General features: G+C 50.1%; 1 protein-coding gene across 1 annotated transcript; it reads right to left on the minus strand.

Moving 5' to 3' along the window:
- Positions 1 to 138: 138 nt before the first annotated feature.
- On the minus strand, positions 139 to 12,968 carry LOC108579639. The gene is given in 9 exon segments (XM_017943225.1): positions 139 to 333; positions 335 to 518; positions 589 to 733; positions 803 to 950; positions 1,026 to 1,256; positions 2,490 to 2,665; positions 2,981 to 3,090; positions 3,152 to 3,253; positions 12,844 to 12,968. Coding segments are annotated over 9 exon segments (1,218 nt in total). The 5' UTR covers positions 12,911 to 12,968; the 3' UTR covers positions 139 to 278.
- Between the last annotated feature and the right edge of the window lie 1,433 nt (positions 12,969 to 14,401).

A 14,401-nucleotide genomic window follows, 5' to 3' on the forward strand; every position in this document is an offset into this window, starting at 1 on the left:
TGTCGAAAAAAAGGAGAAGGAAAGAGAAGGAAAGAGAAGAAAAGAGAAGAAAGAACCTCGGTGAGAAATCTTGGAAAATATTAACAGAAAGATCGGATCGAAGTATGTGTATGTATCGATATCACACAAAGTGGGGATGCACGATCGGTTTCTCCCCCCGTGCACAGAAAGGAAAAAGGAATTACACTAACATCCGGCTAAGAGATTCGGTCCATTCCGCCGGTTCTCAAGCTGCGTTCTATTTACAGTCGCTCGTCAACCGACGTTTCTCTTGGATCCTACAAGAATTTGCAAAGGCAAAGAGGGATAAGGAGGATGGGCAAGAGCGCTGTAAAAAAAACCGCTCATCTCCGTCTCGGTAACCTTGTACTTGAACTGTTCCTTCACTTCTTGCGCTATGAAAGCTCTCTCCTCTGTCCTGATGGTCGTCGGAGCTGCCTGTTCCCTCACTTCTTCAGCGATCACCGCTCTGGCTTTCGTCCTGTTCTTTCCCCTTCTGATGTACAACTCGGACAGAGCTACGGAGCATAACGATCGTCGTTGAACGACTGCGAAACTGGAGCAAAGGAATTACTATCCTCGATTTACCTTTGTCTACCACAGCATCTTCCTCGAAGTCGACCTTGATGAGAGCAGACATGGTCACTTCGAACAGCTTGTTCTTATCCGTGTTGGAAACGTCGATGGCTCTCCTCTTTCTTCCGAATCCAATTTGACCGTTGCTACACTCGATCTGTAACATTATTCACCCGTGACGTTGGTCGATAGCGGGAGAGAGTGTGACTGGCGAGAATTTACGTACCCCTTGGCACTTGTCCAGGCAGACGTTAACGGTACCGCGAAACTGAACGTAAGTACTTTCTGGGAACTTGAAAGCGCGGAATTTCGCCGTGAGGAAATCACCGTCCACCGTGTTGAAGTTCTCGAAGAGATAGGGGTCCACTGAACAGCTTGACATCGAAGGGAAATTGGTCAAATTTTGGGTTCGACGATCGTGTCGACTGTCGAGATAGAGTATGAATTACCCGTTGATAATGATCGTCTCCTCTTGAGATTTCGTGTCTGTGACGAGCATGTAAGTGACCAAAAGGCCGTAAACCGGGGCAGAGCCGTTGTCCAAAAAGATCTCCATCTGCAACGGTGTTCCTGGACTGACGTTCAGTTCTCCAGTGACGAGATTGCCACCTTGCCTAACGCCGACACCCAATATCGGTACCGGTGCAGACTCGGAAATCTCTCCCCTGATGTCGATCACGCTGAACAGGAAGCAAAAGGCGCGCGTTAAATCTCGGTTCGACGCAAGAAACGCAGTTTCACACTAAATCGTGAAATTGCGAGGGGAATCAGATGGGACCATCTGGCAAGTGGCAACAATCGATCCCGCGGAAGACGCGTTCGAATGCAATTTCCGGGCAAAAAGCAGCGAGGAAAACGGCACTTTTCAGTGCCCCGGTAGATTACGGTGATCCACGCGATTTCGTTGACAGCCGCGGCGAAATTAACCTGTTTACCGGCCGCAACACGGAAAACGGCTAATCGAACCGTGAATACGGCCTGGGCTACTTTCGACAATCATCGAATCTTACCGTCTTCTGTCGAGTCATCGGTCGTTTCCGCAAAACTGTACGGCGCATCTTCTCGAACGGTACCGAAGTCGGGAGACGCGAACGACGATAAACTTTCTATCTAAACGTTTCGTGCCTTCTTTTTCCACTTGTTCGATCCTACGTAGATAATCCTAACGCATCCGATCGCACCTGGCGTGCAATTCCACCGATTTCGTGGAAGCGGAAAACAGTTATCAAGATCGAGAAAGAATTTTCCAATGTCCAATTTTCCAAATGTCGTACGATCGATTAGTGGCAATAAATTAGCGCCAGGGAACAGGAACGTCCGTGGGAAAATTGTCGCCTAGAGAAGTGAGTTTCGTACTCAATCGTTCTCGATCGCGAGAAGTTTCTTTTAACCAAGAAATACGAACGACTGGCGAAGTGAGCTTTATGAGCGAAGTGAGCGACGAGGCAGAAAAAGGAACGGAGAGGAACGCGACGTGCGCCAGGCTAAAATTACACTTGAGCTTTTGTTGGAACAAATCCTGGTGGACCGATCTCATCCTCGTTTAGACGTAATTCTTTCGCCCCGTTATTCCTTACACGCGCGCGCACACACACCGTTACAGGATCGCCTTATGGTATCGACACCTCCTATTCAGCCAGTCTAATTAGAACGAATCATTCAGAGAGGTATAATTCGAAAGACGAGCAGAGCTCCGTCTTGCTCCAATTAAAGGGTGAACGAACGCTTGTCAATGGCGTATTAATAACAGGCCTAAGTCTCGGTGAATCGAGAACTAACGTTACGTCTGTACGATCGCGATCTTATTTCAGGTTGAAAACTCGAGTCGAACAGCTGTCTGGTAATTGCGGTTAAACGGTTGCAACGTCGAATAAATATGGAGAATGTTTGGGTAGAGAGAGGGATGAGCTTACTCAGGTTCCTGAAAGCCTGCTGGAAGAACGCTCCTTCGGACGGCAGTGTGATTGGCCGCGATCAAGATTCCAGGTTTCACAACGACTTCGGTGATAACACACTTCACGGTGAACGTGTGCTTGTTGGAATCCGCGGGCTCCTCCACTATTATCCGATGAAAGTACACCTTCTGACCCTGTGGTATCATTACGCGGCTGTAATTTAGCTCGAATCCATGGGATCGGGCGGAAACAATGAGACGAGTCGCCGGCAGGTTATCGCGGTGCACGGGCTCCACGCGTCCGTTCGATCCTCTCCAACCTTCGCTTTTACTCCATCGAAACTTGTTACGATTCACCTGAAGGAAATTGAACGGCGAATATCCGCGCTTGTTCGATACACGTAGAGACCGATCGGCTTAAGGAAAGAGAAGGACTCTTTCACCGCAAAATGTCCAAGTGGGATCGAACGGTCGCGTAGGCCTCGCGGAGAGCGGGTAATTATGCCCTACCGTGACTTTGTTAACGACCCTGGTGATACCGCATCGCAGCATGTCCTGTTCGAGGAGCGGCAATCGGAACGTGGCGACACCGTTGCTCAACCGTGGCTTGCAAGCTTCGTCTGTAAACGAAGATCACGTGTAACATCCATTCGTTTCCCGCTTCCACATCTCACGATTTACCTGGAAAGTCCTTCATCTGTTGAAGATATATCCTCGCCTGTGGACTACTCCTCACGATGTCAACCTCCATCCACTGCTCGGAGCATCTCACTTTGCTCTGAACTGGAACGAGAACAAAATGACAAAAAGTGGAAGAGAGGAGAAATGAAATATCTAACAAGTATCGCGTCTAGGAAGGACGGCGCGGCGAGCTGTTGGACGTGGCCGCAAACTAACTTGCACGGTAATTGGCCCATAAAGTCGTAAACGTCTCGGCCTTGGAAACTCTCGCGATGCTCCGACGCATAGCCAGGCTTATTCGTCCCTGTTTATTCGCGGAACTCGATGATAGATACTTTCGCCGTTCGCGGGTAACGTCCTCGCGGTCCACCGAAACCACCGGTTTGCACTACCTCCGTGCGCATCCACCTTGGGAAAACGAGCAGACGGATAATTGAATAGATTCAAGCCGTGAATCTCGGAGGAAACATCACGCTCCCCCTTCATCGACGTCTAATTCCATCGTGATCGACGCGCCGTACACCTTTCAGAAACGTGTTCATCCGACGATCACCTCGGTTTAAAACCTTCCGATCCGATCAACACTCCGTTGAGGAAGCTTCTTAGACGGAGCATCGTGACAGAGAGTCCCCACGTCGGGGATTAACAATATCGACGATTAATAATATCGTCTGTCACTTTCAAATATCCCCCGGTACTGTCCGTCTTTTCCATTAGCGAGCTCAAAATGCCTCCACAACCACCTGTACAGGGGTCCGTGACCTTAAACTTCTTCTCCTCCTTTCGTCCCGTTCCTCTTTCCCCTCCTTTCCTTTTTCTCATTTTCGACGTCCGCTACGTTTTTGCCCCGCCGCTGCAGCCTCTTTACAAGCCACCGAGAGCACACACTTCCACAAGCCAGACTGTTCCCCCCTTTGGTTCCTCGTCCTGTACGCTTCTTCACTTTCTCGACAGACTCTTCCCGCTTCCATCTTCTTCTTCCTAAATGATGTCGTCAGTTTTCTTTCTCCTTTTTCCATCGGACCTGCTCGTTCCGCGAACCACTCTCCAGAGGCTACGTGACCCTTGGACCCTTTCTCCCTTATTATTCCCCGCGATTCCTTCCTGTTTGCGCTCCTTTCCGCCATTAGATCCGAGAAGCACGCATCGCCTCCGAGAATTCCGTTCTCCGTGTCTCTCCTCGCTCCTCCTTCACCTTGGTCCACCTACCTCTCCTTAGCCCTCTGCCAGAAGATTAACATCTACTCGTCCACACCTAAGATTCGATTATTCCTTCGAGCATTGCCGCCTCTCTGTATCGTTCCAACGCACACGAACAGCAACGGATACCATGCTCATCGTGACTCAGCGGCCGGTATCAGCATGTGGACGATCTTTATTTCGATTCGAGATCCAGCGTGGATAACGCGGCGATCTCCAGCCGGATTCGTACATCTTCGAAGGGGTCTCTGACCTCTTATTCCTCTTATTTTATCCCTCGTGTTTCGCCAGGCAACACGCGAGAGACCGGATCGGTGACCGGTTTCACTGTCGATAGAAGGTGTTCGATGCTTTGGTCGGTAATGCTTTTCCCCGGATTCGCGTGGTATCCTGTTTCTTCCGGTTTTCTGTCTCGTTTCCGCCCGTGAAAAGGGCTACACCCGGGGGTACAGAGAGCGTAAACAAGCCCATCTTAAGTAGCCCTATTTCTCCATCCTCGGTTTTAACAAACGATCTTTAATTGCGTACGTCTTTTTTCAATCAAGTACGTCGCATTCGACCCGCGTGGACGCGGAAGGGTGGAAATCCGGTGCGACGCGATTAGCATTCGCGGTTCGTCGTCCACGCGGCGTTAACTGTACAGAGGCTCGTCTGGAGAAGGGCAGAGAGACTGTTAATCTCTGGCATCGTAAGGAACGAGAACGCTCGGAAATTTCTGCCTGTGGCAATTAAACCGGCCGATAAACGCACCGGTGTTCAGAATCGGTCCAAGCAGGAAGCGCTCTACGTAGGCGTGTCCTCTCCTATAGTAGTACAACTAGAGCGATTACCGTGAGAGAATCGATCGCACCTTGCAATTAGGAACGTTCTAACGTTGTTTCCATTTCACCGACGACGAATTAACCGTTGAATCAATTCCCCCTTTCGCCGTCGTGCCGCCTCGAATAATAACGATCGTTATCGCGTAGCTATTGGCGGGAACTGTGCGGTGGCCCAGCATGGGGTTCCAACCCCCCCGCCGGTCTTTAGAGCAGTCGAGAAATCAGTTTTGGAGACATCGTGTTCACCATAGGCGATCCTCGCCAGATCGGATACGAGACATTGATATCGTTTCTCTACACCACAGGCGCAACAGTCGTTTCTTCGAGGTTTTTACGACTTCCGGTTTCTACTGGCAAAGTGCAACGCTCGTAAATCGATACGCTTTCGAGGGTACAGTTAGACTACCGCAGTCTACCGACAGCGGTGGGCGAGTTTCCAGAGATGGACGGACTTAAAATTCAATCGTCATCTGGTGTATCCGTTTCGAAAGGAGGAGAGAAGTTGTGGAAGAAGCGGGAGGGCCGTTAATCGTTACACGATACGTTACATCGGTTGGTAATTAGAGAACGTGCGATATTAATTGCGACAATTTCCAGGGAGCACAGTGGAAGACCCTCGTTACCGCGGGACGTTAATTAAACGGCCGCCTACGTTTTCGCAGTTATGCAAATAAATTCGCCACTCGCGTTCCTCTCGCGGCCGTAGACGCTAATTCAAACGCCGCCTCGCTACATAATTCAATTACTCGATCTCCACGCGCCGCTAAGAATTATTTTCTCCCTCTGACAATGCAACAGCTGGGAAGAAGATGAATTTTCTTCTCCGTTAAGGCGATTTCACATCTGCGCCACACATGTGCTGCAATTCTTCCCTATATACCTTTCGACGAGAGAAAGAAAAGATATTCGAGGCGAAACGGGCAATTTGAGAAATACGCGAAGGTGAAGAGACCAAGTGAAAATTACGAGAGGAATGCCAGAGGCGGCGAGCAGAACGCGCGGAGCGTTCCACGACTGCGTAACAGGATCGAAAGTTCGTAATCGATGCGAGGCAGGTTGGCCGCGAGAGTGATAAAAGAGGAGCGGACTCGGTAACGGTGATTTCATTCCGGTTCCTTTGGCCACGCCGGTATACACACTCGAGCGGTAAATCACTGATCATCAACGATCATTAGCGGTCTACGATTCCGTCGATAGGACCGCGGTTGAGATCGATATCATCTCTATCTTCCTCTCCGATCTTTCCACCCCAAACTCCGTGATTACCGCGGCATTTTTTACGCGAGCAGTAACCGAAAATAGCAAACAGTGCATTATCCATAAACAAGTGATTCCTCCATTTTTCACGGAACGAATCGTTAAATAGATTCTGCAAGCAGATCTACACAAAGTTACTCTCAGCCGATCTTCGCCACATGTTTCTACCCTATTATCCGTCGAGCATCAGCCGGTGTGATTAAATTGTGCTCCAAGGCGGGAATCTCTAGCAACGCGTTGAATCGTCGAGGTGGGCGATAATGTAATCGGTACGCCGGGAGCGGATAGATTTTTCCTGTCTTGTTCGAACTCGGTGAAGAAATCGGTGGAAAAGGATTGCCTTTAGAAGCGAGGTTCTCGCCTTTGGAATTCGGTGCTGCGCTGTCTGTCGTTTCTATCGCCGCTACCGGTCGACTCTGTCGCGCGTAATCGATTGCGCGGAAGCGATCGCTCGTGTGTCGCATACCCAAGCAACTCGGATCGACGAAATCCCAGGGAAATGAATTTCTCTTCAATCCTTTTTCGACTACGTGCAAGAACCACTTTTCGCTATTTCACTATTTTCCACGCTGTTCCACGTCCCGTTGATTCGGAGATCGAAGGGACAAGGATGCAAACGAGATCGATCGTGGCCAGTCACGAAACACAAGGAGCAAGGTGCATCGCGCCAAATGCAGAATGAATAATTTATCACGGGCTGCGATCCGTGCACGAATTATGCGCTTTGGTAAGCGGATGGTACCGATTACCGTTACCGCGCGTTTTCGGTAATATCCCGCGGCCGATTATTTAAACAATTTCACGCCTCGGATCGCTGGTGCGTAAAACGTTCACACGCGTCGTTACGTGGCCACTTCTTTCGGTCCCGCATTCTTCTCGGCCATTATACGCGAAAACGTAACGAGCTGATTATTTCTACGGTATTCTTTTAGGCTGTTCCCTCTTAATTACCGCCGACGCGTAACGGAATCTCCTTTTTCTCCTTTCTTTCATTTCTTCGTCCACCGATAGAAAGAGAAATTACTAATTTCGATCGAGATATATCGCTAAGAAACGTAGACTTTTTTCCACGGTCCACCAACTTATTCCAGGATACATCCTTTTGTCGTTCAAAGAGACTTCCTCGTGCACTGTCATCCTCGAGATATCGAATCAGAGTGGATCTATCTTCAGGCGACTTCCGGCACGCTTTATTATCCAGACTTTGTAGCTCCCGACCCGAGCCACGGAATACATTTTCCAGAGGATACTCGCGTGCTTATCTGATCCAGGGATTTAATTGTTTCCTCGAGTCCGTCCTTACCTCCTTCGTTCTCGGACTCTCGCGTTCTCTTTCCAATTATTCCACTGTTAAATAGATCGGGGAAGTTGTCCCTTTTCAAATTCCACGGATCGGGCGAGCTTTTATCAAAACTAAAAAGTTAATTCGGTTTTAATTTCAACCGTGTCTTCACCGTCGACCATAACGTGCAATTATTGCGGTGTACGCGTAAACGTTGCCGGTGAGGCGTGCGAGAGCGAGCGAGGGGCAGATTTATGGCGTTCGATAGGAGAGGTAACGATCATCGGCAGAGAACACTGGAATTTTCTGATACAGACCCCGTCTCTCCGCGAGAGACACGCACGAACGATGCTCGTCTGGGAACCTATACGCGCGATCCAGCTCGCTCGCTCGCGAACGCGTGGCGGCGCATACTCGACACGCTTCCCTGCAGAAGACGCCTTTTTAATCCTTACAAATGCACCGCTTGTAAACTGCAAACCTTCGATACCTACGGTCTCCTACTCGCAGTTCACTTTCCCCACCCCCTCTCTCCAAGAGTCAGCTAATTGCCGGCCGTAAATTCGAGTAAATAGCGTGAATAGTGGAAAAGTGAAAAGAGTATCGGAAGAATTTGGCCGTTTGGAGAATCGGTGAAAGGGTTCCCTGGTTCGTTCGATTGGAAACGATAGGATTGGTTAACCGGCCGTTTTCATTGCCGTTACTTTACGACCTGTGTTCCAGCTGCTCCTAATCTGATCGAGGAAATCCTCCGACACGTATTTTTCCTCTTTATCCCCTTTTTGCGCGGCAACAATTTTCGCCACCGCGTCTACCCTGGTATCTCGTTAAGATATTGCCCATTGCGTGGTTATGCCACTTCCTCTCGAACCGCCGCCGTAATAATTACGTTCGTTAGCATTCGTTAATCTTGAATTTCACCGTGAAATCCAATTTATTAATGTTTCCTCGATTACTGTAACCGTCGGTTCTTCCCTTGTCGCGGAGAATTCCAACGTCTCCTTTTCCACCTATTGAAGAATCAATTTCCGACCAAGCAACCAACTTTTCCGTTTTTTCCCTCTGCGCTGTCACCTTTTCAGTCGCGTTCTTTCTCCGATCGAACGCACGGGGCGGCTTCTACAGTTTGCTGAATGGAAAGCAGCGTCTTTGTTAATGAATTCCGAATGACTGCGCGACTTTCACGAATTACGGGACTATCGAGAAAGAGTCGCGGGAAGATTAATGATCGAAAGGAGTGTGCTCGGATCGAATAATGAAGCAGTGGTCTAAGCATTCGTACCGTCATTACCAATCGTGAAAACGAGTGGTTGCGAAGGTTTACGAGCGAGATCGGCCACCGGTAATGGGACAGATCGACGGCGAAGACAATTATTCGAAAAACGGCGACAGACAGGACTGGGCGGTCGTCGAAACCTCGCCGGCTTGATTACACTCCATTTCTCGACAATTGCTACTCCGTGGACGCGACGCGAGACCAGCTTGAAATTACGTCCCAGATGCGTAGATCCGGTAGGTGGAAATCCTTCGAGCTGAACTACCGAACTCGCCTTACCGCGGATCAAACGGCAAACGAGAACGTCAGGAAGAATCATTTTGACACAATTACCCGTAATGAATCATACTTGTATTCGCGAAAGTCCATCTAAGGAGACCGGTGGGAGAGACACGGAGGCGTAAAGTATCGCCAGAGCGTGTTCTTTACGTGTCAATCGTCGCGTATGGGAATAGGCAAGAAGATATTGCCTCCCTGAAACGGAGGCGAAGTAGCGCTGAGCGATTTTTACGGCGAACCTCTGGTATCGTGACGCTTATACGGCGCGGAGGGACGATGGTCGAACGGCAGGAATTCGCCCGTGGGTGCTCCTGTCTGTTCTTCGTCTCCACACGCACAGTTTTGCGCGTGCCCACGCAGCCACCGCGGTGACACGACACGCGTGCACCGCGAGTGGTTCGACCGGTATCCGCCATATTTGGCTGGAGGGACAGCCGCGTGAACTACAGAGACGCAGAAATCTACCGCGAGAAGAGGTCACCAATGCTATCGCCGTCGAGCTGCGCTCCGAGCTATCTGTTCCGCAAAATCGTATTTTACATTTAGAGAGAGAGAGAGAGAGAGAGAGAGTCTTCCTTTCTTATTATCTTTCGATCACGCCTGCGGTATTATCGAGCGAATTTAGACACGGCTGAGAAAGCTCTATCGAACGCTCTTTTCTTCGATTTGGTTAAGGAGCACGTTAGAGCTTAGAGCGTTTGAGAAGGTAACGGGTGGCTTTTAGTGGAAAAACTTTCCACGGTGAATAACGTTTACGAGGGAATAACGTAGTCAGCGTGGCGTGGAATGTTAAAGAAGCGACGAAGAATGGATGGCACGTTTCTTCCATCAACGGATCACCATTCATGCACGGCCAAGAGTAAAGGATTCCGTGTCAAAGTTCACGATCCTCTCGGTGATCATTTCCTCCTCCTCCTCCATCTTCTTCGTAGAACGAGCCGCGGTAACTGTACAAATTTTTCGTCCAGAACCGCTATCCTTCCTAAATGGTAATTTCCGCGAGAACAAGGAGAGGAGGAAAATCGTACGAGAAGCGACGGAGGATCGTCCAACAGCCAAGACCCAGTCCCTGCGCCTCTGGAAAAACTGGCCAAAGATTCTCGTCGTGGAAAAAAGCGGATCCGCTACAACGACCACGCCAGAACAACGTAATCTCGATAATCGTACATTTCTCCCATGGAGGTGATTAACCGCTGATAAGCAGAAAGAGACTGACAATAACAATTTACGAGAAACGCCTAATCGAAGCTATTAGCCGAGGAGAAACGATCAATCTTCCGACGTCTAGACCTTCTAAGGAGATCCAGAGTCCTCGGAGGTCGTTTCCATTTCAAACTGGATCGCCGACAGGAACGTCTAGGACATTTTGAACCTAAAGCAGCCGCTTTTACGATCCTCTTCGCTTCTACTTTTCCTTCCACCGCCTGCCTCGCAGCCTTTGTATATTCTCCTCCACCGGTTCTTCCCCCCTGCGCATTTATTTTCTGCCCCGACCTCCACGGTGGTCCCGCGAGCAAAAATCGATGAAAATCGATCGGACGGTGGATCGGTTTGCTGAAAACCGGAGTGTCGGCCTTTTTACCCTTTTCTCCTCTATCTCTCTTTCTCTCTGCAGATTGGCAACCGGTTTTCCTATGGCCTCTCCCAGCCGATTCCTCACTCCCACTCTCACTCCCACCGTCTCCTCTCGCATTCTCCTCCTCCAGGGCCGCCACTTTATCCCATCTTCTCCCTTTCTTTCGCCTCCTTTTATTCCCTTTTTCTCCTCAACTCCTTCCATCTCTCGCCTTTTGTATTTGGTTATGTGGCGGATGTTACGTGACTGATACGGCCGGGTCTTCCAGGGACAGCGGAGGTGTTTGTGGAGGGCGTTGGAAGCGTTCGCTTCGCATACGACACCGGGCAACACCCACTCGATTCACTTTTCCGCGAATCCTCGTTTCGCATACAAGGCGAGCGCACGATCGCGAACCGCTGTCGTGCAATTAAATCAACCGCGACCTCGGTTTCTCTGTCACTCGCGCTACCATCCGTCTCTTCATCTCCACCGTAAGAGGGGTCATTGACAAGTTGTACCGTCGCGTAGCTGCCGATCACTCCTCGAGAGCTGAGGGTTTCTTGTTCCACAGCTACGCCACTGATCGTCCCTCATTCCTCGCCACGTGTTTCAGCCGATCGCGAAACCCACGGGATGCTGTGCTCGCGATGGCTCGCGAGATTTTTCGCCGCGCCGCGAAACCGCGACGATTACTATTTCATCACGCCACACGAACCGCTGCGGCCTGGCCACTTTATTTTAATCGGACGACTCGATTTAGCCGCTGATTGAACGCGTTCCCATCTCAGCGTTTTCATTTCCTCCTGGTGAGGTATCGACCACAAGGGAGGCTATCGGAATCGGTGTCTCTGAAAAATCTGCTCGATCGGAGGCCACGTGCCGCGAATCCGAAGCAGCCGGAGACAAGAGAGAGGAATACGAAAGGCACGGAAAGGTGAACGACCCTGCGAGTCTCGGGATTCGTCGAAAAAGAATTGGTTAAATCTGCAGCAGCAGAGAGGCACGGAGTTGGAACGCGACTCGAAGCGTGGAAAATCACTTTCCTCCACGCGTTCCCTTTCTTCCCGCGACAGAAAGAAAGGATTCCCTCGCGTCGGGCATTCTGCAGAGTCTTTTGCTCGTTACACCGGTCCAGCCGTGGCTGGATAATCAGTTTCCATCGAGAGTGACCGACCGAGAATCCGCGGGAGAAACGAGGAAGAAAATCGATCAACCCAGACGATACGGCCCATTAAGCTTACGCGCAGGAATTAACTCGAAGAAACGAATTACTCGTTTATTGCGCAAAAACCCATCCTCCCTGAATCTTTTAACGGCCCAAGTACGGACAGGCGAGCATATTTTTCCCGATAACCACGCCGGGGAAAAACACTTACTTTCGCCGTGGACGACTGGTAAATACGTAACGCCACAGGCCACGGGCAATGAGAAGAGAGTGTAGATGTGTGTACACAGGCAGGGGGATTGCGTGATTCATCGGGAAACTTTATTGTTCGCGCGTAAATCACGGGAGTTTCGAGTCTATCGTGTATTATTATTAACATTCTTACTCAATTCACCGGCATATTTCCGTTTCGCGAAAGCCAGGTTAATTGCCGATGCAGTGGGAAAATTCATCGTTTGATCAGCGATGTCTACGGAGCAAACTAAAAGGTACAAAGCAACGGGCGCGATAAATAATTATCCCTGGCTCGAAAATATGCTTCTCGCTTTATGCAACATTTCCGTCGTCCGCCTAACAAAATAGTACAATTACCCTAATCATCATAGGCGTCGACTGCTACGTTATACCGACGGGTTCGCATAATGGTGAAGGAAGAACGGGGATAGACAGAGAGATAGCTATCGATCTAGGCGTAAAACGAATACAACGGACGAGTGAACGGCTATCGGCCTTGAGCCACGCATCCACTGTCCACGTGACGTTACGAGCACTTTCAAATTCAGGACACGTCTTCTTTCTCCGGAGAATAATCGCCGTCTCTCTCCTTCTCTCTACCGGCACTGTACTATGCTCACCGTTTGCCTGCACCGCTCCAAGGATAAATATCCAGCACGATAGCAGTCTCCACGATCCCGACTCCATTTCCACTTATTCGATCCAACCTTCGAGTAGAGATACTCCGAAAGTGTCTATTGCAGGGGGACGAAGAGGGGAGGAGAAGGAAGAGGAGAAAAGGTAAGGAAGAACGGAGTACGGACGGGTCTAACCGCGGAAAACTCTCATTTAGTCGGATTTCTGGGACTTTTGCTACTTTGTTCGCGGACACGTCGCACGACGAAAGGGGAGGGGAGAAACGTGGTGAAAGGCCGCGAGGACGCGATCGAAGAGGAGACGATGTTCCCCGTGCGAGAACGCGAGAGACACTGACGGGCCCTGCCACTGGCGGGAGAGTTCGAACCGTGCACCTATACAGACCGGGCCCCGCGCGCAGCCGGACGTCGACGCGGAACGGGGCAACATCTTTTTAACGGCGCGCACGTGAGATCCGTCCGATCGTGTGTGCAGCAGGTACCCTTTCGTTGCACAGGACCGAAATAAGGAACGAGAACAGAAGTAACTCTTGAGAAATTGCGAGAAAGCGGAAAATATTTCAACGAAAATTCCAAAGTCTTCCAAACATATAGGAAAATATTTCAAGACGCTTACGGTTTTTTTTCTTTTTCTTATCGAATTCAAAGGTCGTTGGAAATATCCATCTAAATTATGAAATTCGTACAATTAGATTACGCTACAGAAACGCTACTTTGCATCGAGCATAACGAGCAATTAAAGGTCCACCGACTGCTAGGAATTTTGGAAAGTAATAAAAATTGCAAACTCTCGTAATTCAGTCCGTCAGAGCTGCGTGAGTTTCGCCCTAATTGCTTTGCGGATCGATCGACGCGGGAAGATCGATGGGGACGATCCTCGAGAGATCCCTCTTTTCTCCCACGAGGAGAGTGGTAGTCGACGCGAGGAGCTTGCTGCAGGGGAATTAACGAGCTCTCTGTATTTTGGGCCCGATCGACGCTCCGATATTTCGCAGCCGATAGTTGCAGCTCCTCGCCTTTTCGGTCCTCCGATCGCCTTTTTATCTCTCGACGTGTCTACGTCTGGCCGTAGGCGTGCAGCCAAGAGACGCCGGGCCTTACATGGATCTGGGCTGTGAATCACTGCCCAAAGTGGACTATGTAAATGCGTTCGACTCGGAGAACTGGTCGTCTGTTTACCGCGTTAAATCTTCCACTCGCTGCTCATTTTTTCCATTCTATTTATAACAGCTAACTCGGTGTTGCTCTCGCGAGTACGAAACGGCGCGGCGCGAACCGGAATCTGCAATTGAAAATCAGTCCGCCTGGCCGGACAAAGACCGTCGATCGGTAATTACTTATGTTATTAGCGACGAGAAAGCCCGGTGAAATGTGTCGGGTCAACGAAACTCGGCACGGCTCGAGCTGAGCGAGGAAGGGACTCGCATAAATTTATTCGCGTAAAACAGCCTTGGGGCCTTATGGCCGGGCCGAGGCCAGACAAACGGATGTCTGCCTCTCGTAGACACACGCTCTGTGTGCGCCGCTTCGTGGCGGTTCGTGC

Source organism: Habropoda laboriosa, unplaced genomic scaffold, assembly GCF_001263275.1.
Source record: "Habropoda laboriosa isolate 0110345459 unplaced genomic scaffold, ASM126327v1 scaffold33, whole genome shotgun sequence".
In the NCBI taxonomy this organism is placed as follows: domain Eukaryota; kingdom Metazoa; phylum Arthropoda; class Insecta; order Hymenoptera; family Apidae; genus Habropoda; species Habropoda laboriosa.